Genomic DNA, 26968 nt, shown 5'->3' on the forward strand with positions numbered 1-26968 from the left:
TGTGTTCACCAGCCCGGAAGATCCTGAACCCCATCATTTAGGGGTTTCTCTGGTGGTTCCATTAACGACTGATTAAATCATTGGCCACTGGTGGTTGAACTCAATCTCCAGCCCCCTTCCCCTTCCCAGAGGCCGAGGGGACGGGGCTGAAAGTTCCAACCCTCTAATCACAAGGTTGATTCCTCTGGTAACTAGCTCCCATGCTCCGAAAGTCACCTCTTTAGTGTAAACTCAGGTGTGATTGAAAGGGACTTAATTATGAAAAACAAAAGATGCTGCTCTCAGGAAATTACAAGTGTTTTAGGAGCTTTGTGACAGGAGTGAGGGATGAAGACTGAATATTATGTCACACTGTCACCCTCATCTTCCCACTTATGTATTCCTCATCAAAGGCCAAAAATGATGAGGGCCATTGCAAGAGGTTCAGAATCAGGTAGGGTGCTGGGAGGTGATGCAGTTGTAGGTCAGACACATCTGGTGAACAGGTGCAATGAGTTTATTTCACTCAAAGCTTCCCACCAAACCTCCTTCCTCACATCTCCTCCCCGTGAGACCATCCAATCAAAAAAATAAATGAGTTTAAGAAGATCGAAGCATTCCTACCTGATGAGGAGCGAAAGGCCATGAACTTTCTCTGAACCGAGGATCAACCAGATGGCCACTGGAACAATGGCCAGTCTTCCTGAGAACCGCATTGTGGAGGGGAGGAGAGTGGATGGGAGGGCTGGGCTTGCAGTGGGGCAATAAAGGGATATGGGGCAGGCAGGGGCATTGTCTGGGCAAAGTTCCAAAGAGTTTTCCCTAAAGAACATCCTGGTGGCCTCCCTAAGTTATATACCCACCTCTGGGATTGCCCACAGTGGTCGTCCACGGCATCGTTTTTCGAGCCTGTCCTGTATGCCGTGCATTGCTCTGGACACTAGGGCTGCTCCCTCCCTCAGACAACTCCGGGTGCCCATGGGCTGGGGCTCCTGGGAGTTTCGTGATGAGCATTCACCTGAGGTCGGACAGTCATGAGATGTTTTGGACGTTTCAGGTGGAAGGTGTAGCCGTCGGGTTCATGAGCGTGTGCTCGAGAGTGAACATGCAGCTCCTGCATGAGTGCTTTGACTTGAGGCCCTTCCACGGACTCTGCACCCCGCATCCCGATGACGTCCTGGAGCCACCCCAAGAGCTAAGCGTTCAAGGAAGTTCAGGTACAGTGGCCATCAAAGGAGCGTGTCAGGAATTCAAGCTTTACATGCTGTGCTGTGCTCTTGGCTAAGTGCTGGAACTAGGTGGCACCTACTATAGCTCTGTCTCCAGTCCCCTTTGAGGAGTAGTTCCTGGTCCATCTCATCCTTGTGCATGTATCTGTGAGCACAGGGAGTCAAGGGTGCACTGCGGCCTTGCCACTGAAGGTTTCCTGAATTCAGAACATCTACCTTCAGGATGTTCATTGTTAGAGGTAAGCTGTGGGGAAATAATTGATAGCATTTCAGGATTTTACTCAGACACACACGTACAACACAAAACCTGAATATGATGAGTGAATTTTTCAAGTCAAGAACTCGAGAAATTATATTGTTTTTTCTTTTCTAAATTTTTTTAAAATTGAAATATATAGCTGATTTACAATGTTGTGTTAGTTTCAGGTGTACAGCAAAGTGATTCAGTTATACATATACATATATATTCAGTTATACATATATGTGTGTATATATACATATATTTTCTTTTTCATATATGCCTTTAAGTTTTAATCCCAGCAGTTAGAGCTTCTGTGTTTATGTCTTCAACAAATTATTATGTAATACAGGTCTATTGCAAGTAGTCAATACTTGCACTGATTCTAAAATAATGTCTGTATTAGGGTTTTCACCAAGTGAAACTAGGTCATCTCAAATTTTGGTATTTTAATTTAATGAGGTCTTCCTGCATCCATGAGTATCTTTGAGGTTAAGTGCTTTGGTTCTTAAATCAGGCAGATGCAAGGAGAGCATGTAAATTCAGTTCTCCAAATGTGGGTTTCCTCATTTGTAAAATAGGAATAGTAGTAATACCTCCCACGTGGGGTCTCGCCGAGATCACTCACGTCCAGGGCTTTATTCAGTGTCTCGGCAAAGTTAGCACTCAGTCAGCATGGACCATCACCTTGAGCGGTCATTGTTATCACTTTGTGATTGGCCTTTCACCTAGTTGAGTCTTCCCAGGTTAAAATCTGGGCATTTTGAATTGCTCTGCTTTCTTGTGTCTGAGAGATTCTACCAAGACTGTTGAAAAAACAGGAAGAGGAGCGTGTTGGGGACACGATTGACAAGCAGAAGACTTGTTGATCTAAACAACGGCAGGTGTGGGTTTGGCAGATCTTATCCGCTGGACGGGAAACCAAGTGCAGGGAGCTCGTCTGAATGTTCACAGTCGTTACAAAGAGCTTGCAGAGCTGAAGCTGGAGAGGTGATTCCCTTTTGTACTGATGATGGTGCTCTTCCCGAAGGAGAGCTTTTGAGGTCTTTATTGTCTAATGGTGAAGGCTGGCTAGCCCTTGCTTCTCAGCAGAGATACAGGAGAGTTCTGAAGGACTTTTCAGCATGAGACAGTCCTGAACAAAAAGTTATCACTGTCACTTTCGAATGTGTCAACACAATATAAATTCTTCTCGAAGGCACCATTAAATAAGTTTTATGGCTCAGTTTTCTCATGTCTAAGATGGAGATAAAAATAGTATCGAACCCAAAGAGTTGTTGGGAAGATTAAACGTTAGAATCTACATGATGTCCTTAGCTCTGTGTGCCACACACAGAGTAAGTTCTGAAAAAATTGAAGTCGTTTTTCCTCCCCCCGTGACTGTTGTCATTATTAAAAATAAATTGAAAAGATATAGTCCTTTCCAGTATGTTTCTGAGTGGCTCTGAGGTTACATAGAATGACTGGGAAGTTCCCATCTTAGAAACTTTATGGGCAGGAACAAAATTCAAAATTTAGGCTGAACCCTGGACTTCAAAACACACATAATCTATCTAGTACCTCTGCCTAGCAAAAAGCCCCAGAGATATGGAAGCTGAAAGAAGTCTTACTTCTCTCTACCACCTTTAATATTTTTACTTACAATTAGTTGATCTAGAACAGGATGGTAAGTAAAGGAGATAGGAAAACTTCTCTTGTTATTTTGTGTGCCTTGTTTATTTCTGAAAATCCAGCTTTATTTTCACTGATGCAAAGGTGATTATGAAGTTGTCACTAGGGAGAACTATTGTAGACTTCCGAATAACTCAGGGATGGATTCACAAGTCGTCAGCAGCTCATTATATCTAAGAAAAGAGTCATCAGCACATTTTGCTGCGATCTTCCCATCAACAGCAGCAAGGAATGAGGCTCCAGAGAAAATCTGAAATGTCCTATGATCTGCTGTCCATTTTCTTTTTCTGATGAAAGTCTCAAGTTAAAGGAAATATAATTTCTCTAAAATATGAACTAAAATGCTTGCTTCATTGGGCACACACCATTATGCCCTATGCCTTCAATTTTGTTTATGCTTTTTACTTTTCAAAGGATTTCTGGATGTATCATCTCATTTTATCCTCATAACTTGATGTAGGAGAGCTAGGAAAGGTGACACCTGCCCACACTCCCGAAAGGTGTTACAGCTCAACAGGGGCTGACCCAGAACCCAACTGAGGCTTCGGCTTGGCAAGGTGACTTCTTATCTAGGATGGCTGTGATTGAAAACTCCAATGGTGGGCCTACTACACAAATACATGATCAATTTTTTCACTTCAATGAGTTATTTAATGAGTTATCGCTTTTAGGAGTTCTAGGTGACGTCTATGTGTATGCGCGTGCACGCGAGTGCTTTGAAAACTTCCAACTTCTGGAATCTCCACCTCTGTGTCTGTGGGATTTGCCAGAACCATGTGAGGCCACTCTGCCCTGCTCCAGAGGCAGGCTGGAAGTGCCAGGACATTGACACCCCAGGAGCAACCTCTGCTTCCCTATTTCTTGTCCCTGTACTCCTACTGCTACTTTCTCCACCAACTCCCAAGTAAACAGTTGTGCTTGAATCCTTGACTCAGACTGTGCCTCTGAGAGAACACACCCCAAGACACTGCTGGTCTAGTCTTTTCCCACCAGCTGTGAAAACATTTATTTACACACAACTGACAGGAGTCGGGGTATAAATACCCCAGCTCCCTCACCCCTAGGGTGGGATAGCTCTGAGACACGAGTCTTTTGCTGTTTCTCAACGTTCCTCCAGGATCACCTCCAGCTGGTGATCCGTGTGATGACATGTGTTTTGTTAGCTGCCTTCCTTTCCCATTCTCTCTTCCTCACCACCCTACTGTGCTTCCTGGAGTCACCTCCCAAATAAACTCTTGTTCTCAAATCCTGAACTCAAGGTCTGCTCTTTTCCCACCAGCCGTGAGACTTGCAATTTCACATGAACCTCCACCCTTCCAAGCAGAATAACAACGTCACGGCTCAACATTCCTGAGCTCACACAGTGGTCTCCCTTCTTTAGCTACTGCATACATTATGATTGGCTTGCTATCTCATCATTTCAGCCGTATCAGAAGTTTCCATTGGATCTAAAAAGTGTAACCATACACATTCATTTTGCATTTTACTTGAATAATTTTTAAGAGATCCCATTTTTTTAGTCACCTATTCGTCATATACAAACTATTACACACACTTGTAAATTTGGGTTTTTATCTGCTAAACCTTGGGACTAAACTGGAACCAATGTGAACAAAGTCAAAGTGATCTCGGGTGGCCTCGGCCTGCAGCGGCTTGAAGCAGGATTTCGATTCCCTGACCGGGAATCAAGGTTGGGCCACAGCAGTGAGAGCGCTGAATCCTAGCCACTAGACCAATATCCAGTGACAAGACCCTGCCCCTTTGGCTTTGCAGAAATGAATTCCCACAAAGACGGAAAGTAGTAAAACAAAGTGTTTATTAGGAGGGAAGAGAGTACGTGTGAATAGACACACGGGCAGACTGAGAGAGAGGGCGGTAGTTTAAGTCACTTACGTGGGGCATTTCTTCTGGGTTTCCTTTGGCCAATCATCTTGCTTTGCCTGGTTCTGAGTCCATATTTGGTTTATCTCAGGGCCCTCCCATGTGTGCATGCGCATCTCTTAGTCAAGATGGATTCCAGTGGAGAGGCCTATGGGTAAGTTGATATCACTCCCCTTTTGACCTGCAAGGAGGCTTTCTGCACATGTATAGTCCGGAAGGTCTCCTTGACCTTGAGAATGAGAAATATGTGGTCCCTATCTCTTATCTGGGCGGGGCTCAGCCTCTCCTGTTAGCCTCCTGCTATTATCTCTATCTTGGAGTATCTGTCCACAGGGGACAAACTCCAGCTGCTCAGCCTGGGACCCATCTATCTCCTGCCTCATAAGGATGCAGATTTTGTCCCAGTATAAGGAAAATCTAGTAAAAGTTTATTTTTTATTAAGCGGAGTACCTAGTTTAGAGGTAGCAAGTTCCCCCAGTATTGGAAGAATTCATAAAGAGTCATAGCTGCTCAGGAAGGGGCTTTCTGCTTGTGTGGGAGATTGTACGAGATGAAATCCAAGATCCCGCAAATGGCAAGGGTCTGAAAGCTGAGTGAACGCGCAGCGGCGACCGTATGCTGGGAGTTTATGCATATTTTCCTCCAGCGACAATACAGTGGCCCAAGACAATAGTTGGCTCCACCACTGGCCCTGCCCAGCGACGGCACATCAGGCTGTCTTCTGTTGACTGCATCATCACAATAAAGACTGTGGAACCAGAGTGAGCTGGCCATTTTCTTGATGATGCAGAAGGCAAAATAGGGCACAGCCTGCATTTCCACAGCTGTATTGGCATCGACACATTTACCAGTTAGAATGAAAAAACTGAAAGCAAGTGAAAGACAAAACTTTTGTTTGTCACATCGGCTGGTGTGACCTGGGGAGTGGGAGTCTCGGTTTTGAAAGAGCCCTGAAAGGTGCATCTCAGTACGTACATGGGGTCCACCACACAGAGTCTCTGTGACCTCGACGTGCCCTTGGCAGGGAGAAATACAATTTCATACAACAGAATCACGGGTGTCCCGAAGAACATCCAGGGCAGCTCCTTATAACCAACCCACCCAGGAAAAGTGCTGCTTACTCTACATTTATTTTATGTTATTATTTTTTAATTTTTTAAGTTTATTTATTCTTGGCTGCTTGGGTCTTTGTTGTTGCACGTGGGCTTTCTCTAGTTGTGACGAGCAGGGCCTACTCTTTGTTGTGGTGCAAGGGCTTCTCATTGTGGTGGCTTCTCTTGTTGCAGAGTGCAGGCTCTAGGCGCATAGGCTCAGTAGTAGTGCTCATGGGCTCTAGAGCGCAGGCTCAGTAGTTGTGGCGCACGGGCTTTGTTGCTCTGTGGCGTGTGGGATCTTCCCGGACTAGGGCTCTAACCTGTGTCCCCTGCATTGGCAGGCAGATTCTTAACCACTGCGCCACCAGGCAAGTCCCTTACTCTACAGTTAAAAGGCTCTTTGAAATATAATTTTCATAATATTTCCATCCAAAAACATAGCAATGTTGCCTTTTAAATGAAAGAAAATCACTCTTGCTGTCAGGAAATGTTTCTTTGTGTCTTGTTTAAATTTCTTTCATGGAACTTACACTTGCTTCTTACCTCAGGGTCTCTCCTCTGCAGGGCGAGGAAATGTCTGAAACGAAGATGGCAGGGCTAAGAAACAATGGCTAAGCCAAGTCTGATTTATTGAATAGTGATAGCCCAGGTCTTCTAGCCTCTCTTCTTAAGGTTAGATTTTATATGCCTGGGTGACTTTCTGTTTTAGTTTATTCTTCTTTTAACTTGGATTCCAAATGTGGATGAAACACTCACCTACAGAGCATAGCAGTATTTCTGCCAAGAGGTTTGCATTCTGTATCTCAGACCATGTATTTACCACCTGGTACGTTCCGTAGTTATTGAACTAGTGACCCACTAGGACTCTGTATACGTTTGCTCGGGCTGTTTTAGCAGAGTACCACAGACCAGGGGGCTTAAACAACATAAATTCATTTTCTCACAGTTGTGGAAATATAGAAATCTGAGATCAAGGTGTCAGCAGGGTTGGTTTCTTCTGAGGTCTCTCTCCACAGCTTGGAGATTCTTTTCCTTGCGTCTTCACGTGGTTTTCCCTTTTGTTCCTGTCTGTGTCCTAATCTCCTCTTCTTATAAGGACACCAGTCACATTGGCTTAAGGGCCCATCCATCTGACCTCATATTACTTTATCTCTTTAAAGGCCCTTTCTCCACATTTAGTCACATGCTGAGGTTTCAGGGGGTGGGGGTTAAACACGAGTTTTGTGGGGACACGATTCAATGTGCAGCACCTAGAATCCTGTGTCAGCGGTTCTCTGGAGCCCTGTGATCAAGGCTGTATGGTAATAATGCCGATCATGGCAACAAGGTCCCTTCTACTTGCTTGCTTCTACACATGCTCATGAAAGCCTGATACACTGACTCATGGTTGTCACAATTTAAATTGCATCTTTTTTAACCACCAAATGTCTTTTTAGTATATGAAGGTAACAAAATTGCGTCCTTCTAAAACTTGAGCCACTCTTGCCAACTTTGGTTTTCTGGAAGTAACTGTGTGAGTTCTAACGCTTTGTTAAAGATGTTGACAAAACAAATAAATAATTCCAGACTTATGCCCAGGCTGACATGATTATCTCCAAGGTTGGCGGTGTCAACGAAAAATTAATCAGTCAATCTAAGAAAGAAATGGGAAATTTTATTGGAGCCAAACTGAGGATTATAACCCAGGAACAACCTCTCAGAAAGCTCTGAGAACTGTTTTACCCCTTAGAGGTCAAAGCACAATTACACAGGTTTTTGAGACAGAGGGGCTGTACATTAAATGATGTAGAGAGTTTGCACAGTCCAGATCTTTAAGTACAAAGTGGTGGGTCATTGTGATCCCTTACAAGGTCAAGAAGGAATGTTACCTTTTAAGGAGTTGTCTTGTGGGTACCGGGAGAATGTCGCTCTTTATGGTTGAGCGGGTACTTACGCCAATGGGGAGGTCTGGTCCATGCATAATGTCGATACACAGCAGAGGGGAGAGAGGAGAACAAGGGGCAGAGAAAAATGTTTATGTTTAAATTTTCCATGACTTGCCTTAGAATACGAATTTTTACTTCATCAACAGTATAAACTCTTGCATGGGTTCCCTGGGTGGAACCCTTGGGCTGGAAACATACCAGGAAGGAGGCCATCCAGACTTGAAATCAGTCTTGTCAGGGTCATTGCCCCGGAAGCCTTTTGATTATTTAATAAAACCTAGTGCTGATTTTCCACCTTCATTCAGATACTGGTTTCTAAGCCCTTTTGAATGCCTTTAAAAACAGCAGCAACAAATGAGGGTACCCTCTGAAGACTCCGTTATCACGCGGAGCACAGGATGACTGGGAGCCACGTTCCTACTCTCCTCAGCACTGGGAGCCACTGGTTAAGTGATGATTCTGCTGCGCTCGTCACCAAGCAGATTCGTTTCTCAGTGGTCGAAATACAAATGCATTTGTATATAGGACTTGGAGGTCTTTGAAAGAAAAGTGGCATTATTTATATTCGTTATGATCATTATGTACTGGGATTATTTTCTCAGTAGGCGATGTGTCTTTTGCCCATATTTATGAAGCAGGGGAGAAGGCATTTAATGAATTTCAAGAGTGTATTTGACTGTAAAACACACCTCTCTTAGTACATTCACATGTAAATAGCCCTTTTATTTGTTCTCTCTGGTGACCTTTCTTCTTTTGGGGGTAGATCGCGCTTTGTTGTTGTTTTATATTTCCAAATGGGAGACTGAATGATAATAATGAAAGATTATGCAAAAAATCCATGTTTAAAATAATGTTGATATGGCACTTGTGTTGCAGGATAATTATAGTAATTTGGCTCTTACACTATATGGAGTCAGGAGTTAGTTGCTAGAAAATATGGTGGTAGGGGTGATTCAGAGGGTTTTCATCCCAACAGGCTGTTTGATCCTGCTGACTTTTCTCTTGAAAATCAATTGCTTGTGATGAATACTCTGAATTCCCCCTTGATTAAATTGGCTGTCGGTGGGCTGCACCCATTGCACTTGGGTCGCTGTGAGTTCTGTGTCTGTTTACACAGGGGTTTTGACGACTCTTAAAATATCACGGAGCAAGTTTAATCCAAGCAAGCGAAGCAACTGAAGAGGCAATTGCTAAAACTCAGTCTTTGCACGTGGCAACAAAGGAAAACGTATTAATTCTAAGCCCAACATGAAGCCGGTTAATTTCATTACGGGGTTGCAAACCTTTTCTCCACTGCATAGCGCTCTGGCTTTGGGTGTTTTCAGACTTCCAGGAGCACGTGGGCTCACTCAGTGGAAGACCAGGGACAGTCACCTTGGACGCTGGTTCCAACTTCAGGTTCATGTTTCACGATGTTCCATTTCCCCTCAAGGTTACTCACACATTCAGATTTTCTATTTCTTTTGAATCAACTTTAGGAAATTAGATATTTCTAGAAAAGCATCATTTAGTATACGAAGGTTAAAAAATGATTAGTGTACAGTGGTGGATCTACATATATATGTATCTCCAGTGTGTATGTTTGTATCTGTATATATACATACACAAACACATATGTATATAACAGTATATATATATATATATATATATATATATATATATATACTGTTAAAATGATTAAAGAAGACAATTTAGGTGATATAAACAAACTTTATTTAACACTTCATGAAGTAGACAGTCTCTTTTCAGAGAACTGCAAAATGGGCGAGAAAGCAGGAAGCTTTTATAGGTTAAAGAATAAAGAACAAGGAAGAGAAAAATACCTGATTGGCTGGGGTCCTGCAGTCACCCTTGTTTGGGGTGAGAAGATCCAGGGTTGGGTTGGCGGTTGGGGGTTGACTGAAGGATCGACTGCATTTCTGGTCGTGTTGCATTTTACCGGGACACGAAAGTGACCCAAGTTTTGGTTTGCTGACCTGGCATGCCCTCATCCCCACCCTGGGCAGGAGTGGCTCCATCTTGGGCCTAGAAAGTTATTTCAGCTTTCTATATATTATGTCTCCAACTCCGTTTGGAAAAAGACTTGTCTTTTTTTATTGAGTGCTGATTTCAATCTACATAAAATATTTTAGAGAAAAGAGAAACATAAGTAAATCACAAAACTAACTATACAAAAAATTATTCATAATAAGTGTGGGAAAATATTCAGCTTCCATAAAACTAAAATGCTCGTTAAAACCCAAGACCTTTTTCTCCCCGCTCTTGCCTACTAAGTTTCAAATATGTGTTATAATTAAGATGCTCGGTTCTAGGCAAGAAGCTTGACAACTAGTCCTCGGTTTCTGACAGCCGTGAAGGTTGTATTTCTGGAATACACTCCAGAAATGGTTACCAGAATCCATTAAGTGCTCATATTCTTTGACCTCAACTGTAGCAAGTCTGAGGAAATAATCCTGAATCTGTAAAAAGATACACATTCAAGACTTTTCCCTAAGCTTAATCATAATACTAAAAATGAACGAACAGAAAATATCCAAATAAACAGACAAATTAAAAAAACCGAAGTCTCCCTTAAGAGAGGGATGGCTAAACTCGTGAGTATTCACCGTACGGCTGTGCAGTAGCCTTTAAAAAGTTTACAGACGTTGAAGGGAAATGGGTACGATATAATCTTACGTGAAAAAAATAAACGCGACGTGAATTGAAGTGTGGATAAAACTGTCTAAGAAAATGACAACATGGACCTAGTCACAGAAGTGACACTAAGGCAATGCTTTTCTTTCGTTTCTCTGTTTTTTAAAATATGAAAACAATCTTAACTTTACAGAAAAGTTGCAGGTACTTTTTTTCCTTCCTGAACCATTTGCAAGTGAGTTGCTGACATGATGCTGACTCACCTGTGACTACCTCAGTGAGTGTAGTAGTCACTACTTCAGTGAGCCTCAAACATCCATCAAAGTCAAGCAATTAACTTGAATGTGTTAATACCATCTAATACACAATCCCAGACCTCATTCAAGTTTCTCCATTTGTTCCAATAATGCCCTTCCTAGCAAAAATGTCCAGTCCAGAATGACAAGCTGCATTTAGCTGTCGTATTACCTTTCATTTTGGAGCAGTTCCTGTCTTCCCTTAACTTTCACGACCTAAACACTTTTGAAGATTATCGGCCCCTACTTTTGTAGAATGTGCTTCCGTTTGTGTTTGTCTGATGTTTCCCATGATGGGATCCATGTTGTGCACATTTGGCAGGACTATGGTGGGAGAGATGGGTTCTCATTGCATCCTCTCTGGTGTTACACATTTTCAGCCTGTTCCACTGCTGACGTGTGTCACTTGGATCACTTGATTAAAGTGACTCTTGTAGGTAAAAAATGAAAATTACTTTCGCTTACCCCAGCCTGTGCAGAGATCTATAATAACTCCTTTATTCCTGACCTCTCTGTTTGGCTCTATCTTGATTCTCACTCGGAATCAGCAACTTCAATTTGCTGGTCCTATTTTAACCCCATCTGGGAGATTCAGCTTGACTTCCCACCACAGGTGCTGTTGCTGTCTTCCCGGATTAATGACACGCTTGGTTTCTCAGAGAGTCAGCACACCTGTGCCTGATGCAGCTTCAGCCTCATAATCGCTGCTACATGGTTTATGTCAAGGAAATGGTTCCAGACTCTCCTTGCAACCAAAATAGACTTCACCCAGGCAGGCTCTGCTGCAGCCTCTAACTGGGATGCTTGCAAACTGCATGGACCCAGCTTCCAAGGGCCCAGGCTGGAGCTCTACCTACAATTTTTTCTCTGCTATTGCTGGTTATAGCTCTTTCTTCTCCCTAAGGTTGTTTTTGCTTTTTAACTTTTCTTTCTTGCTTTTTTTTTAAAGCTTCTTTTGCTTGATTGGCTTTTTCAAAGAGCTTGCTTTTCAATTTATCAAGTTTGTGGGTTTATTTCTTTTTGAATTTATTAATATCTGCTTTTAATCCTATGACCTCCTTTCCCTTAATTTGGCCTTGTTTTGTTCTTCCTATTCTAGCTGCTTGATTATTTTCATTTCTCTCTTGTTTGATATAAAAGCATTTGTTGGAAAGAAAAGCTTTTCCTCTATCAACTCACGTCCAAGTGGTCAGGCACCTGCAAATTAACTGACAGTAAACAGATTAACAGGAGAAAAGTTAATTACACATGCAGGAGTACTCTGTAGTGATGAGTAACTCACTGAATAGCCAGGAGTAAAGGTGTATGTACCAACTTAAAGGGGTGGGGAAGGGTTAGTTAGGGCTTCAATGGGAAAATATGGAAGGTTCTATAGGGCTTTTAATGCTAATGGGATTGTGCCATTAAACCATTGAACTTGCTGCCATGGGCAGAATCATACTGGAAATGTGGACTATACAGTTGAGGTCAATGAAGGGATCATTGATGGTGACCATATCCATTTTGCCAGAGTTAAAAGGAGCTCTGGTGACCAGGTACCCAATATGGCCAAATCTGTTTTCTCTCAGCTTCACCACTGTGACTCAGGAACATGCTGGCACTGCAGAAGAAAACGCAGTATTGACTGGGGAGGAGCAGAAAGCCTGCTTTGCTGGAATTTTGAGGAGGCTTAAATTGGACTTTTTTTTTTTTTTTTTAAAGGGATTTCCATTTGGGCACAACTTGTAGGGGACGGGACTTCCGGCCTCCTCCCCAAGGCGGCCTTTTTTTTTTTTTTGCGGTACGCGGGCCTCTCACTGTTGTGGCCTCTCCCATTGCGGAGCACAGGCTCCAGACGCGCAGGCCCAGCGGCCATGGCTCACGGGCCCAGCCGCTCCGCGGCATGTTGGATCTTCCCAGACCGGGGCACGAACCTGTGTCCCTGCATCGGCAGGCGGACTCTCAACCACTGCGCCACCAGGGAAGCCCTAAATTGGACTTTTAAAAGCTTCTCAAGGCTAGGATGCCAAGCCAAGAACTCACCACCAGATTTCACTTGCAGTACCTATAGATTTGGGTGAATTTCCGTCTTCTCAAGGTCCCCCAAAAGATCCTTCTTTACTCACTTGTAATGCTGGGAAACCTGTAAGCCAGGCACTAGATACCCAAGAGGGATTTGTAAGCATTAGCTCTGTAAATCAACCTAGTTCCTTAAGACTGTCTGGTCATATTAGATTCTATGCACATCATTCTCAAATATGACATTTTAATCAAAGCCTTGGTCACATAACCAACGTTTCCAGTTATGTTCTATTACGAGGAGGAGAGATTCTTATTAAATCTATGAAAACAACTATATTGTCATGAGAATGAGAATAATAAATAAGAGTTTCTGATTTCTGGAGGGATCAGGCAGAGAGAAAAATATAAGTATTTCATTTCTGTTTATAAAAGTATAATTTAAACTAGTGTTTACCAGTGAGAAGAGGGAAGTGGGGAGGGGCAAGATAGGGGTATGGGATTAAGACGTATGAATTGTGTTTAAGTAACAAGGATATACTGTATAGTATGGAGAAATATAGTCATTACTTGGTAACAACTTTAAATGGAGCATAATCTATAAAAATACTGAATCACTGTTGTAAACCTGAACTAATAAAATATTGTAAATCAACTATACTTCAATAAACCAGAAATGAAAAGCTAAAACAAAGTATAATTTATTAAATTGTTGTAAGTTAAAAATAGCTTAAGAGGGACTTCTCTGGTGGCACAGTGGTTAAGATTCCAAGCTCCCAATGCAGGGGGCCTGGGTGCTATCCCCGGTCAGGGAACTAGATCCCACACGCATGCCACAACTAAGAGTTCTCATGCTACAGCTAAGGAGCTGGCAAGCTGCAACTAAGAAGCCCGCCTGCTGCAGATAAGACCCGGTGCAATGAAATAAATTTTTAAAAAAATTCTTAAAAAATAGCTTAAGAGAAAAAGAAAGTGGTTCCTTAAATCCAGGAAAAAATTTTATTTTATTTTATTTTATTTTATTATTTTTTTAGTGGTATAGTTCAATCAATATTTCCCTTATTTGTAACTGTTGGTTCTATTCATTGCTCCTGTTCTTTGTTTCTTTTCTTGTCTTCCACTCTTTCTCTGCCTTCTCTTTTTTTTTTGGTTTGTTTGTGTTTTGTTTTATTATTTGGCTGCATTAGGTCTTAGTTGCAGCACTCAGGATCTCTGTTGCGGTATGCAGCGTCTTTCATTGTGGCACGTGGACTCTCTACTTGTGGCACACGGGCTCCAGAGCACACTGGCTCAGTAGTTACAGCACACAGGCTTAGTTGCCCTGCAGCACGTGGGGTCTTAGTTCCCGGACCAGGGATCGAACCCGCGTCCCCTGCATTGGAAGGCAGATTCTTAACCACTGGACCACCAGGGAGGTACCCAAATCCAGGAACAAAATTTTAAACAAAAACTTAATTATCCTTCATCAGTTCATTTAGTACCATGTAATTAATTCTTGTCCTGCTTGATCTTGGGTTTGCAGTTCCATGAACCCATCGGCTTCCTCATGAGAGTTTTGTAAATCCTTACTCTGTCCACTGATATTATCTCAGAGTTATTTAAACAATGCCACCAGAACCTGTCCTCCATAGTACCTTGCATAGTTCCTTTACCCTAGGTCTCCAAGACAGTTCCTTTTGTTGAAGAGAAACCTTCTGGCTTGTAGCTGATTGCAAGAGCTTTCAGGAAAGCATCAGAGTAAAGCAGTAACTATTTGTGGATGACAAAAGACTTAAATGGCTGTGGCTGAAGATCTTATGAGAGTTCATTTAAAAATTACTCAGTTGACAAGGAAATGTGGTTGTTTCTGTGGCATACTACATTTTAAAATAATAACTGGCATATTGGTAACATTATGTTGTTCTTACTTAATATCAGGCAAAGCAGTACTGGGACATATGGACTGCAAGGACATTGACAAATTTCTAGGCACTTCATATAATTCCTGAAATATTTATATTAATAACACTTGCCCATACAAATATAACCTAGGGAAAGTTAAACATCTGTTCCTGTTTGACAGTGCTTTTCATGCAACTCCACACATCTATTTTTTTTTTCCTCATTTTGTTTGGTGGCAGCATATGGGTGTGCCATAGTTATGTTCATTCTGTTCTCTTTTTTTTTTTTTAACATCTTTATTGGAGTATAATTGCTTTACAATGGTGTGTTAGTTTCTGCTTTATAACAAAGTGAATCAGTTATACATATACATATGCCCCCATATCTCTTCCCTCTTGCGTCTCCCTCCCTCCCACCCTCCCTATCCCACCCCTATAGGTGGTCACCAAGCGCCGAGCTGATCTCCCCGTGCTATGCGACTGCTTTCCACTAGCTATCTATTTTACGTTTGGTAGTGTATATAGGTCCATGCCACTCTCTCACTTTGTCCCAGCTTACCCTTTCCCCTCCCCATATCCTCAAGTCCATTCTCTAGTAGGCCTGTGTCTTTATTCCTATCTTGCCCCTAGGTTTTTCATGACCTTTTTTTTTTTTTTTTTTAGATTCCATATATATGTGTTAGCATACGGTATTTGTTTTTCTCTCTCTGACTTACTTCACTCTGTAAGACAGACTCTAGGTCCATCCACCTCACTACAAATAACTCACTTTCTTTTCTTTTTATGGCTGAGTAATATTCCATTGTGTATATGTACCACATCTTTTTTATCCATTCATCTGTTGGTGGACACTTAGGTTGCTTCCATGTCCTGGCTGTTGTAAATAGAGCTGCAGTGAACATTTTGGTACATGGCTCTTTTTGAATTATGGTTTTCTCAGGGTATATGCCCAGTAATGGGATTGCTGGGTGGTATGGTAGTTCTATTTTTAGTTTTTTAAGGAAACTCCATACTGTTCTCCATAGTGGCTGTATCAATTTACATTCCCACCAACAGTGCAAGAGGGTTCCCTTTTCTCCACACCCTGTCCAGCATTTATTGTTTGTAGATTTTTTGATGATGGCCATTCTGACTGGTGTGAGATGATATCTCATTGTAGTTTTGATTTGCATTTCTCTAATGCAATGCTTAATGATGTTAAGCATTCTTTCATGTGTTTTTTGGCCATCTGTATATCTTCTTTGGAGAAATGCCTATTTAGGTCTTCTGCCCATTTTTGGATTGGGTTGTTTGTTTTTTGATGTTGAGCTGCATGAGCTGCTTATAAATTTTGGAGATTAATCCTTTGTCAGTTGCTTCATTTGCAAATATTTTCTCCCATTCTGAGGGTTGTCTTTTCGTCTTGTTTGTGGTTTCCTTTGCTGTGCAAAAGCTTTGAAGTTTCATTAGGTCCCATTTGTTTATTTTTGTTTTTATTTCCATTTCTCTAGGAGGTGGGTCAAAAAAGATCTTGCTGTGATTTGTCTCATAGAGTGTTCTGCCTATGTTTTCCTCTAAGAGTTTGATAGTGTCTGGCCTTACATTTAGGTCTTCACACATCTATTAATTTCTGATATCTTTCTTTTACAAGCTAAAAGAACAAATCCTCTGAGATTTTCCAAGGGGGCTCTCTGGAAAATCAATTCAGGATCAAGCTTTTATTTAGGATTTGATTTGGGGAAGACAAAATACCAAAGGTTGTCAAACACCTTAAAAGGTTTGAACACCTGATTTTATAGGACCACAAGTCACTATGAAAAAATACCTAGTTACCTATTTAATCAAAGTAACAATAAAGAATCCAAAAGTAACTATAGGAGGTGACATGGTTGTAAAAACAAACAAACCTTAGCTCTTTTAAAAGCAAGAAGACTTAGTTCTCTTAGTCAAGGACATAATAAAGGTCCACATAAAGCACAGCAAATTATTCTAATAAGACATAGAATCTTTGTTTCCTAGGCAGATTACTTAAAAGGTAAACAAAAACCTTTGCGATGTCTCATTATAGTAGACCAATAACCCAAGAAAACTTTGTTGTTTTAATAGAGGAAAAGCCAAACTCTAGTTTTGCATTCAAGTGTTATTGATACTAAAAGCTTATTAAAAAAAGAAACCTTATATGTAAATCCGTCCAAACTTTACCAGCTTTGACCAACCACTTAACATAAAATTTCTTTCCATAAACCTTCTACAACTTTCTGTATCATTCAGGTTTTGTCCTATTCCTTCCCTTTTTTATTCTGAAATGAGTCAATTTCTTTCTTTTTACCTTAACAAAAACACATTCTACATTCCTTGCGTATTTTTCATACAAAATTGTTTCCCTTTATCCTTAATATTTCTAGTAATTTCAATTATATATGTTGATTATAATTTTTAACCATTATAGCCTTCATTTTACAGAGAAAATGAGGAAGTAGACAATTGTGGATTGTTTGTCATATACTAGCATTTCCTAGCAGACTAGCAAATTTCATGAATTTCATAATTTTTAGAGGTATATGCTTCTTTACAGCACAATTTTTTACGTGGCATATCCAAATAACTTCATTAACAGATCCAAATATCTTTAACCCCTCTGTAAAAAAAAAAAAAAAGAAACCAAAAGTATTTAAACTTAGTAGTGAACGTTTTATCTTCTTTAGAAATGATTTAGGTTTGGTAAGTGTTTATTACTTAATTTAGCATAACTCGGGTTGTAGACAGTCTTGGGGTGTGGTAATGAAGAATGGGTCCTAGATGACTTTGCTCAATTCCCCACTTCATGTTGGTGTGCCTTTCACATTTAGATCTACCATCCACACGGAATTGATTTTCATGCGTGCTGTGGCAGAGGAATTGTTTCATTTAAAAAGATGGATATCCAATTGACCAAGCACCATTTACTGAAAAGGTCATCATTTCCCTCGTTATAGTGCCACCTTTGCGTAAATCAATTGCCCATATTGTGTTTGTGGGTTGATTTGTGGGATTCTTCACTACTTTTTTTTTTTTTAATTTATTTATTTAATTTATTTATTTTTGGCTGAGTTGGGTTTTTGTTGTGAAAGGCAGGGGCTACTCTTCGTTGCAGTGCGCTGGCTTCTCATTGTGGTGGCTTGTTGCGGAGCATGGACTCTAGGCGTGCGGGCTTCAGCAGTTGTGGTGTGTGGTCTCAGTAGTTGTGGCTCGGAGGCTCTAGAGCTCAGACTCAGTAGTTGTGGCACACGGGCTTAGTTGCTCCGCAGCATGTGAGATCTTCCTGGACCAGGGCTCAAACCTGTGTCCCCTGCATTCGCAGGTGGATTCTTAACCACTGCGCCACCAGGGAAGTCCCCTCATTGATTTTCAGTTGTTGTTCTTTTCTAAAATGAGTGTTTAAGCTATAAGTATTCCTCTATGTTTGGATTTAGCTGCACCTTACAAGTTTTGTTTTATAATGTACTCATTATCAATATTTTTGAAATTTCATTTTATTTATTCTTTGGCTCATAAGTTATTTAAAAGAATATTTACTCCCAAACATATGGGGATAGCCTATTTATCTTTTTTAAAAAATTTTTTATTATGGTAAGAACACCTAACATGAGAATTACTTTCTTAAATTTTTAAGTGTATACTGGATTTTTGTTAACTACAGTCACAGTGTTTTCAGCAGATCTAGAACTTATTCGTCTTGCGTTACTGAAACTTTACACTTTTGAATAGCATCTCCTTATTTCCCCCTCCCCCCAACCCCTGGCAACTACCATTGTACTGCTTCTATGGGTTTGACTTTTAGATACCACATATAGGTGAAATCATGTAGTATTTGCCCTCCTGTGACTGACTTGTTTCACCTAGCATAATATGTTCAAGGTTTATCCATATCGTCACATGTTGCAGGAGTTCCTTCTCTTTAAGGCTGATTAATATTCCATTGTTTGTACATACCACGTTTTCTCTGTCTATTTGGATAGTCTCGTTATCTTTTTATCGCTAGCTTTTAGCTTAATTGCACTAAAGTCAGAGAACCTTCTCTGTGTGATTTTGACCCTTTAATTGTTCAGCATATGGTCAATTTTGGTAAATGTTCCTGGAGTCCATGAAAAAAGTGTATATCCTCTAGTTGTTAGGTGCAGGGTTCTATATGAATCAGTCACGTTTGATAATAATGTCAAATATTTTATCCTTTTGACTTCATCAGTTGTTTCATCAATTCATGAGAGGTCTGTTAAAGTCTCCTGCTTTGATTGTGGATGTACCAATTTCCATTCATAGTCTGTAATTTTTAATTATGTATTTTGAGTCTATGTTATTAGGTGCATAATTTTTAAGTCATTATGTCTTCCCTGAACTTAAAATAAATCAGTTATGAAGTGTCCTTCTTTATCTCTAGTGAAAATTTTTTGCCTTAAAGCCTACTTTTTCTGATTTTAATATGGCCACACCTGCTTTCTTTGATTCATATTTGCATGTTATATCCCTATCCACTCTTTTATTTTCATCCTTCCTATTTCCTTGCATGTTAAATGTGTCTCTTATAAACAGCATAAGTTTGGTTGTTGTTATTTTTATCTAGTGTGACAACTGTTGTCTTTTAATTATAGTATTTCATTCATTTACATTTAATGTTCTTATGGGTTTATATCTACCGTCTTACTTTATAGATGTCCCCTATGTTTCTGTGTTTTATTCCTGGTATTTTGTATTTGTGTCTTTTTTTCCATTAGTCTCACCAGTGTCAATTTAATTGGTATTTTTCAAAGAACCAGCTTCAGTATTTACTTGATTCTCACTGTTACATTTTGTCACTGCATCAGTAGTCCATTACCACAATAATGCTGCTGACAAACAACTGCAAAACCACAGTGGCATCCCACAATAAGTGTGTTTTGCTCATGCAGCTGGGGTCAGCTAGGCAGCTCTGCTGATCTTGGCTGGGTCTTCTCACGTGTCTTGGGGTCAGTTTTCTCTTGGCAGATCTAGGCTGGCCTTGGCTCTGCCCTGTGTGCCTCTCGTCCCGTAGCAGGCTGGATGGGGCATGTTCTCATGGTGACGGCACAGCTGCAAGAGACCAAGTGGAAATACACAAGGCCTCTTGAGGTCTAGGCTTAGAGCTAACACATGTCACTTATCCAAAGCAGGTCCCAGGCGGAGCCCAGAATTGGAGTGGAGGCCACTACATGACAAAGGGCCTAAACAAAGCGAGGCTGAAAAATCAGCATCATGATTACAACCCATGTTCCCAAAAAAAGAATAATGCTGGTGATTTTTGTCATGGCCTCCTTTCTCCTGTCCTCAGGAGACACAGACTCCAGTTTAGCCTGTTGGAGGATAAAACCTACAGTCTCATGTCAGGACAGTGATCTGGGAATTACCAGGGCACTGAGCTCAAGTTCACCATACTCTATGGCTTGGAGTCTGCACTGCAGTCCAGGAGGGAGGAGTTTCCTTGAACAATATGGAAAAGCTCATTGTCCTGCTTTCATGCGGCCTGCGAGTGTTTTCCTTTGTATCGTTGTAGACGTCGTCATCAGCCTCTTGCTGTTCATTCAGCTAATACATCCCATATACTAGCCTTTGGGAGCCTGGTCTAGCACCTGCTGAGCCTTGCGTGGTCTAATGACAGGATAAACGTACAAGACAAATGAATTTATAATCAGAGATTTGTTTTGAAGGCTAGAAAATTGTGGTGGGACCACAGCAGAGTTATACCTAAGTCATCTTGGGAACATTAACATAGACTTCATAGAAAAGAAAGCTTTTGAGTCAAAATTTCAAAAACAAATTGGAGCTTTCATAAAGATTTTCCTGGCAGAGGGAAAACAATGTGCATGTGCAAAATAAGGAGGTGTTAGAGACCAGGGCGTATGAGGGGAAAGCACCAGCTCAGCGTTGCTGAAGAGGGAAGTGAGGGGGTGGTGGGAAATAGGAAGCAGGACAGGAGATGGAGGAGAGGCAGCTGAGGTCTTATGAGCCCTCACGAAAGAGTCTAGATTCTGTTTAATCACAACATAACTAATGAGCAACCATCAGGAACCTTAAACTAGAAAGGGATACACCGTCAACTTCTAGTTTCTAGGAAGACTTTCCAAGGGCCACTGGACTGTGCTGGAAAGAGATGAGGGGCTGAACCAGAAGCGTGACTGTGGACGAACCTGGGAGATATTTTGGAGACTTAATGGAACTTGGTGTTTTACTGCATATGGGGAAGGAAGACTGTGGAAGAGGGAAACCTCAAGGGTGACTTCAGAAACTAGGTGGATGGTGGAGCCGTTTTGCAAGATGGGAATAAGAAGAGTGAGTGAATCATTTGGTGGAGGTGCTCTGACTTCAGATTCAGACAAGTTGAGTTTACCTTCCTAGGAAGCACTTGGGTGGATACACAGCACCCAGGTGCTCCCGAGGTTAGGCTGAAATGTGACTTCCCGAAAGATGTTCACATCCCAATCCCTGGAACGTGTAAATGTTACCTTAGTTTTGGTAAAAGGTCTTTGTAAGTGTGATGAACGATCTTGAGATGAAATTATCCAAGACAGAAGGAGCCTGGCCCTGCCAACTCCTTGATCTCTGCCCAGGGATACTGTACTGATTTAGGACTTCTGGCTTCCAGAACTGTGGGAGTATACATTTCTGTTGTTTTAAGCCACCAAGGGAGTGGTAATTTGTTACAGTGGCCACAGGAAACTAGCACAGTTACGAAGAAGACCAAAGGGTCAGAGGCAAACCAAGGAAGGAAACAGGTCAGGAAATAAGGACATCTCCACTCTTCAGCAGAAATGCTTGATAGCACTGTCTGCTCACTGTTTCCATCCTCTTACTGTCTCGAGGCTACTTCTTATCCTTCAGATCTCAGCTTAAATGTCCAGAGGGACGTCTGTGACCACTCAACCTTGAAGCAGCTCCCGTGCTCTTATTTTCTTCATCTAGCAGAGCTTAATGTTTCCTCCTTCTCTCACTGACTTGCTTTGGGAGTGCAAGTTAGCCTTGTTCGTTGCTGAATCTTCAACGTCTAGTGTGTTAATGTCTACCAGATGGCAGGTGTAAAATATAAATTTTTAAATGAAAGAATGAATAAGTGAACACGCACTGTGCTTTGTTCATACCTCTGCTTTAGCAACTTTCACACTGCAAGATCATTAGAGGTGTGTGGGGGGGGTTGGGGGGTGCACTCACACCCTAATTACTTGTGAGCCTCTTAGAGTAAGGACTACATCTGATTCATTATGTACTTCGCAGTACCTCTAGAGTGCCCTCAACTCCCCGTTCTCCACTGAACTTCAGTCGAATGAACGATTTAATGCGAACCTCTAATCTTTCCTCTTCTTAGAGCTGAGTGGCTTAAATTCATTTGTCAGTCTTTTCTGAAATCATAATATTAAAATACTAAACAAAATGACCATTTTGTAATATTCTGAAGATAGAAATTTACTTTTATAATTAGACATTTTGGGGGGAATCTTAATTGTGTTAATAATACACAAAACTGTCCTCCTTTAAAAAGTTAGGGTAATGCAGTAAAAGTTGAATTCCCTTTGGTCAGTGGCCAAGCCTGGTTCTCTCTCTCATCCCCAGAAGTGGCCATTGTTGTTAGCATGCATCCTACCAGACCTCTTTTTATGCACGTATTCACAGAAAAAACCACTACCATCTTGTGGCAGTGTTTTTGTTTTTTGAGGGTTTTTTTGTTTTTAAAATTAATTTTTGTTTATTTATTTATTTTGGCTGCGTTGTGTCTTCGTTGCTGTGCACATGCGTTCTCTATTTGCAGCAAGCAGGGGCTACTCTTCCATGTGATGCGTGGGCTTCTCATTGCAGTGGCTTCTCTTGTTGCGGAGCACGGGCTCTAGGCGCGTGGGCTTTCAGCAGTTGCAGCACGTGGGCTCAGCCGTTGTGGCTCGTGGGCTCTAGAGCACAGGCTCAGTAGTTGTGGTGCACGGGCTTAGTTGCTCCACGGCATGTGGGATCTTCCCGGACCAGGGATCAAACCCGTGTCCCCTGCATTGGCAGGTGGATTCTCAACCACTGTGCCACCAGGGAAGACCGTGGCAGTATTTTTTACATAAATGGCACCTTTTGGGTATAGGACGTTCTGAAATTTGCTTCTTCACTCAGCTCTTTGAGATCTAATAACGTTGATAAGCCTAGGTCTGCGACCCTCCTTTTTTTTTTTTTACGTTTATAAAGGTTTATTAAACATTTCAAACACTGTGCAATGAACACACCAGAAATAAAAGCTCCAGAATAGCAGTCCAAATGTTCCACAAGTGTGGCCCTACAGTCCCATTACATAGATGGACTGCCTCCAGTTCTGTCCTCTGCCTGGTCCACCTCCCTCCCCCTTCAGGCAAGAGAAAGATGGATGGTTTAGACTGGAAGGACAACCATGCTGATCCCCAGCGGGCAGGGGCCAGGAGACAGTCTCATTTGCCAACACTGTTACTGAAGCGCAGAAAAAGAAAAAAGCAAGTGACAGTCACGAAAAGTCTTCCCGTGTATTCTTCGTAACGTATACAGTCTATATGCGCAGGACCGGAGAAGCTCCTGGGACGAGGACGATGGCCACCGTTCCCCTCTGTCTCGTCTGAACCACCTCGGAGTCCAGTGCGCTGGTCACTCTGCAATCCCCATACTAAATACCAACTGTAGCGGCCCCTACAAGCTAGCTATTGCTACACCTCAAAATCACAATACGTTCGATAAAGCTTCTTTAAAAAGGATTTACACATGTACTTGTACACGTACGTATACACACACGCACATGCACGGCACACCACACCAAAAAATATCCAAACACCTATCAGGGGATCGTGGCTGTTATGAAACACACAAGTACTCTCCCATTCACTCGGCTGGGGACTGCTAGGTCTACGTAAACACGCCACACATCAATCCTGCAGAGCACGCATGGGAGACAAAATGAGGCCCCCGCCTTGTGACAGTTGAGAAAGGCAGGAGGAAGGGCAGAGGAAGCAAAGCTGGGCTGCTGAGCCAGAGCCCAGACCCCCAGGTGAAAGAGCAACAAGTATCTGTTACTTCTTCCTTCAAAATGAAGTGGGGAAAATACTGAAGATTTGTGGACAGCAGTCAAGACACAATTCTGTCTAGCCTGCCGGCCAGGGAAGAAGAATAAAAAAGCGAGGCTCTCGGGCATCAGCAATCTCTTTATATTCGAGATAAGTGCAAAACTGAGCCCTGTCTTGGACAGGTGCTCCCCCAAAAAGGAAAGGGCTAAAGAGAACTAACAGAAAGCCAAGAGAGGGACGGAGGAGTCAGTAACACTCTGACGAGGAAGGGTCACAGAGGTGACAGTAAGACTGGCATTTTATCTGCCCGGATCATGCTGGGGCAGTTGACCAGGCTGGGTGCAGGCTCCTCGTGGGAATGAGGCGAGGGGGGTGGCCATCCTGCCAGTCAGGGGCCAAGATGGGGACAGAACACACACAACCACAAGACCACCCACGACTACAGGACTCTACGATAAAAGCACCGGTCAGTGCTATTATTCACATTATAAGGATAAAACGTCACAGGCCAAAAAGGCGCCATCAGGAATGTGGCACCCGCAGGGCCGCGGGATTTGAAACTCCAATGCTTTATGACTTATGTCAATGCCTCCCCTCCCATCTTCTGCTTCCTTGGAAAGCTAATTGGGCTGGCTGTTAGGTGCCCTCAACGCCGGGGTCATGTGCCGATTCCGGAAGCGGGGAATCGGAGCAGTGGTACAGGAAACAGTTTCCCCAGCAGCTATAGCAGATGAGGAACAGGGCTGCCAGGAAAACCAAGGCACGAATTGTGCAAGGCTTCCGTTCCAGGAGGAAGCTGAGCAGGTAGAAGCCCATGAACATGGAGTGGCTGAACCACAGGGCGGGGTTGAGGGGCTTGGGGATGAGGAAGATGGGCAGCAGCCACTGGAGGCAATACATGATCTCTGCTGGACAGGGCCTTTGCCAAGACCACCGGGCACCGCTGCAGGAACCGACCTAATGGGAGCCAGTGGGCGCGGGCGGCTGCCCTCTGCTTTCTTCAACCCTCGCTCTCCAGGAGCTGAGCCGCTGTGGTCTCTCGCTGTCCGCCCAGGATCACCAAGGCAGCAGGGATCCTGCGAGTCCTGCCATGGCGCCGCCGCCACCGCTGACGCCTTCGCAGCCGCAGCCTGCCTCCACCTCAACTCACCTGACACCGCAGGAAGCTGCGACCCTCCTTTTATCTTCTGGGTAGGATTCCACTGTATGGAATGGGCCACATTTGTCCCCAGATGGAAATTTAAATTGTTTCCACTATTTTGTTATTGCAAACTGTGCTGCAATGAATATCCTTGCACACGTATCCCTGGGCCCCTTGCAAGAGTTTCCACAGGCTATATTCCCAGAATCGTTCTTGTTGGGCCTGGAAATACATTGCCACCAAACATGGCCATAGCAGTGGCCTTCCTCCAGAGCCTCTCCTAGTTTTCCAGGATTTAGTGTTGTCAGCATTTTTAACTTTTGCCAGTATGATAGCTGTGAAAGGAGATATTGTTTTAACTCCATTTCTCTATTACTGAGGTTGGACACTTTCTATGTGTTTATTGGTCATTTGCATTTTCTGTCCATTCATTTCCTCTGCCTATTGTGGTTTTTTTCCTCTTTCCCTAGAATTCAATTGTTGGTCTATCATGTGTATTGCAAATATCTTCTCCATGTATCTACTTATTTAAGAAATAGGGGGTTCTTTTGACAGACAGAACTTTTAAATTCTGATGGGGTCTAGCATGTCAATATTTTTTTTATGACTTCTGCCTTCTACATTTTTAAGGAAGGGTTTCTCCACCCCCAAGATAGAGATGTTCTCCTATATTTTCTTCTCGTAATTTAAAAGTATTTTAAAAACTTTAAGCTATTAATGTATCTGCAAATGATCTTTGTGTATTGTATGAAATAGGGGCCCAAATGAATTGTTTTCCTTATGGTTAGCACTACTTATTGTACAGTTTATTCTTCCCGCACCAATGCTACCTTTAACATATATGAACATTTCATAATTACCTGGCTCTTTTCTGGATTGCTTTCTGTTCTGTTCCTACTCCCAATAACCCTCTGTTTTAATAACTATGGCTTTATAATATGTCTTTTTTTTTTAAGAAAAGTATCTCCATTTTTATTTTGGGATTATGTGATTAAATAGTTTTTTGTTTCTCTGTTTGTTTGTTGCTTTTTTTTTTTTTGCGGTACGCGGGCCTCTCACTGTTGTGGCCTCTCCCGTTGCGGAGCACAGGCTCCGGACGCGCAGGCCCAGCGGCCATGGCTCACGGGCCCAGCCGCTCCGCGGCATGTGGGATCTTCCCGGACCGGGGCGCGAACCCGTGTCGCCTGCATAGGCAGGCGGACTCTCAACCACTGCGCCACCAGGGAAGCCCGATGTTGTATCTTAATAACAAGCTGAATTAAGCTGAAAAGCACTCTAGTCTTACTGTTGTGAGAACACTGGAAACACTGTACAAACGATCTGGAAGGTTTTGCAGGGAGCAGGACGTATCCAGGTGCTAGAGACTCGCTAGGTTTCATTCTCCCCAAAGTGTCTTTCTTCAGAAGAGCGGTTCTGAGTTCTTTTTCCCCTCTCATGTCATTTGCTCTCCATCCAGAAGAGCTACTTTCTCTGCTGGGGTGCCATTCTCTCATTGTACCTTCAACGTTATATGCCTCTTCGTCTCTGCCCTTTACACCTCCCTGAGCCTCTGATTCTTCTCTTAGAATTTCATTCTACTTCATTTGCCTGCATCTTTTCCAGAAGCAGGTATAGGGCATGAGTAAGTGGGAATTTGGGGTTGAGAGGCGTCTGCAGGGGCCGTTGCACTGGCTGTTGCTGCAGGAACGAATGCAGTGGGAGAGGAGGATGCGGAGAGGATAGGCTGCCTCTGACGCCACCGCGTCTGCTGTGATGCTCAGAAACAAGAAGACAGGGCAGCAGGCCACGCTGGCAGCCCAGTATCTGGGGCCTCCAGCAGGTCCTGGGTCCCTCCTGTGTATGTGCGGACAATTCTGAGGAGGGGCAGCCCCTGGGCAAGAGCATCCTAGGGCTGCTCTGAGCTAAGGCCGAAAGGCTGCAAGCAGGTGTGAGGGCTAAGAGTCCCCCAGTGGAGCAGACACAGAGCGAACAAGAA

The 26968-nt window shown here is 42.6% G+C and overlaps 2 protein-coding genes across 2 annotated transcripts in view; one reads left to right on the plus strand and one right to left on the minus strand.

Moving 5' to 3' along the window:
• CFAP61 (cilia and flagella associated protein 61) overlaps nt 1-26968 on the plus strand; it is a 115635-nt gene that overhangs the window by 41370 nt on the left and 47297 nt on the right. The window contains exon 8 of the mRNA XM_089896512.1: nt 1037-1196. Within this exon, the coding sequence (XP_089752638.1) occupies nt 1037-1196 (160 nt within the window). The remainder of the gene's footprint in view (nt 1-1036; nt 1197-26968) is intronic.
• On the minus strand, nt 24342-25440 carry LOC111185056 (apoptosis inducing factor BLCAP-like). Its single transcript, XM_089896511.1, has one exon. It carries the CDS (start codon nt 24750-24752, stop codon nt 24489-24491), a length of 264 nt encoding a protein of 87 aa, XP_089752637.1. The 5' UTR covers nt 24753-25440; the 3' UTR covers nt 24342-24488.

This window comes from Delphinapterus leucas, chromosome 15, assembly GCF_059928025.1.
Source record: "Delphinapterus leucas isolate spDelLeu-1000000601 "Yukka" chromosome 15, BTC_Dleu_Yukka2, whole genome shotgun sequence".
NCBI lineage: Eukaryota > Metazoa > Chordata > Mammalia > Artiodactyla > Monodontidae > Delphinapterus > Delphinapterus leucas.

Bases quoted from the DNA above. Each gene is read 5' to 3' on its own strand.
- LOC111185056 (XM_089896511.1), bottom strand. From the start codon at position 24,752: ATGTATTGCCTCCAGTGGCTGCTGCCCATCTTCCTCATCCCCAAGCCC.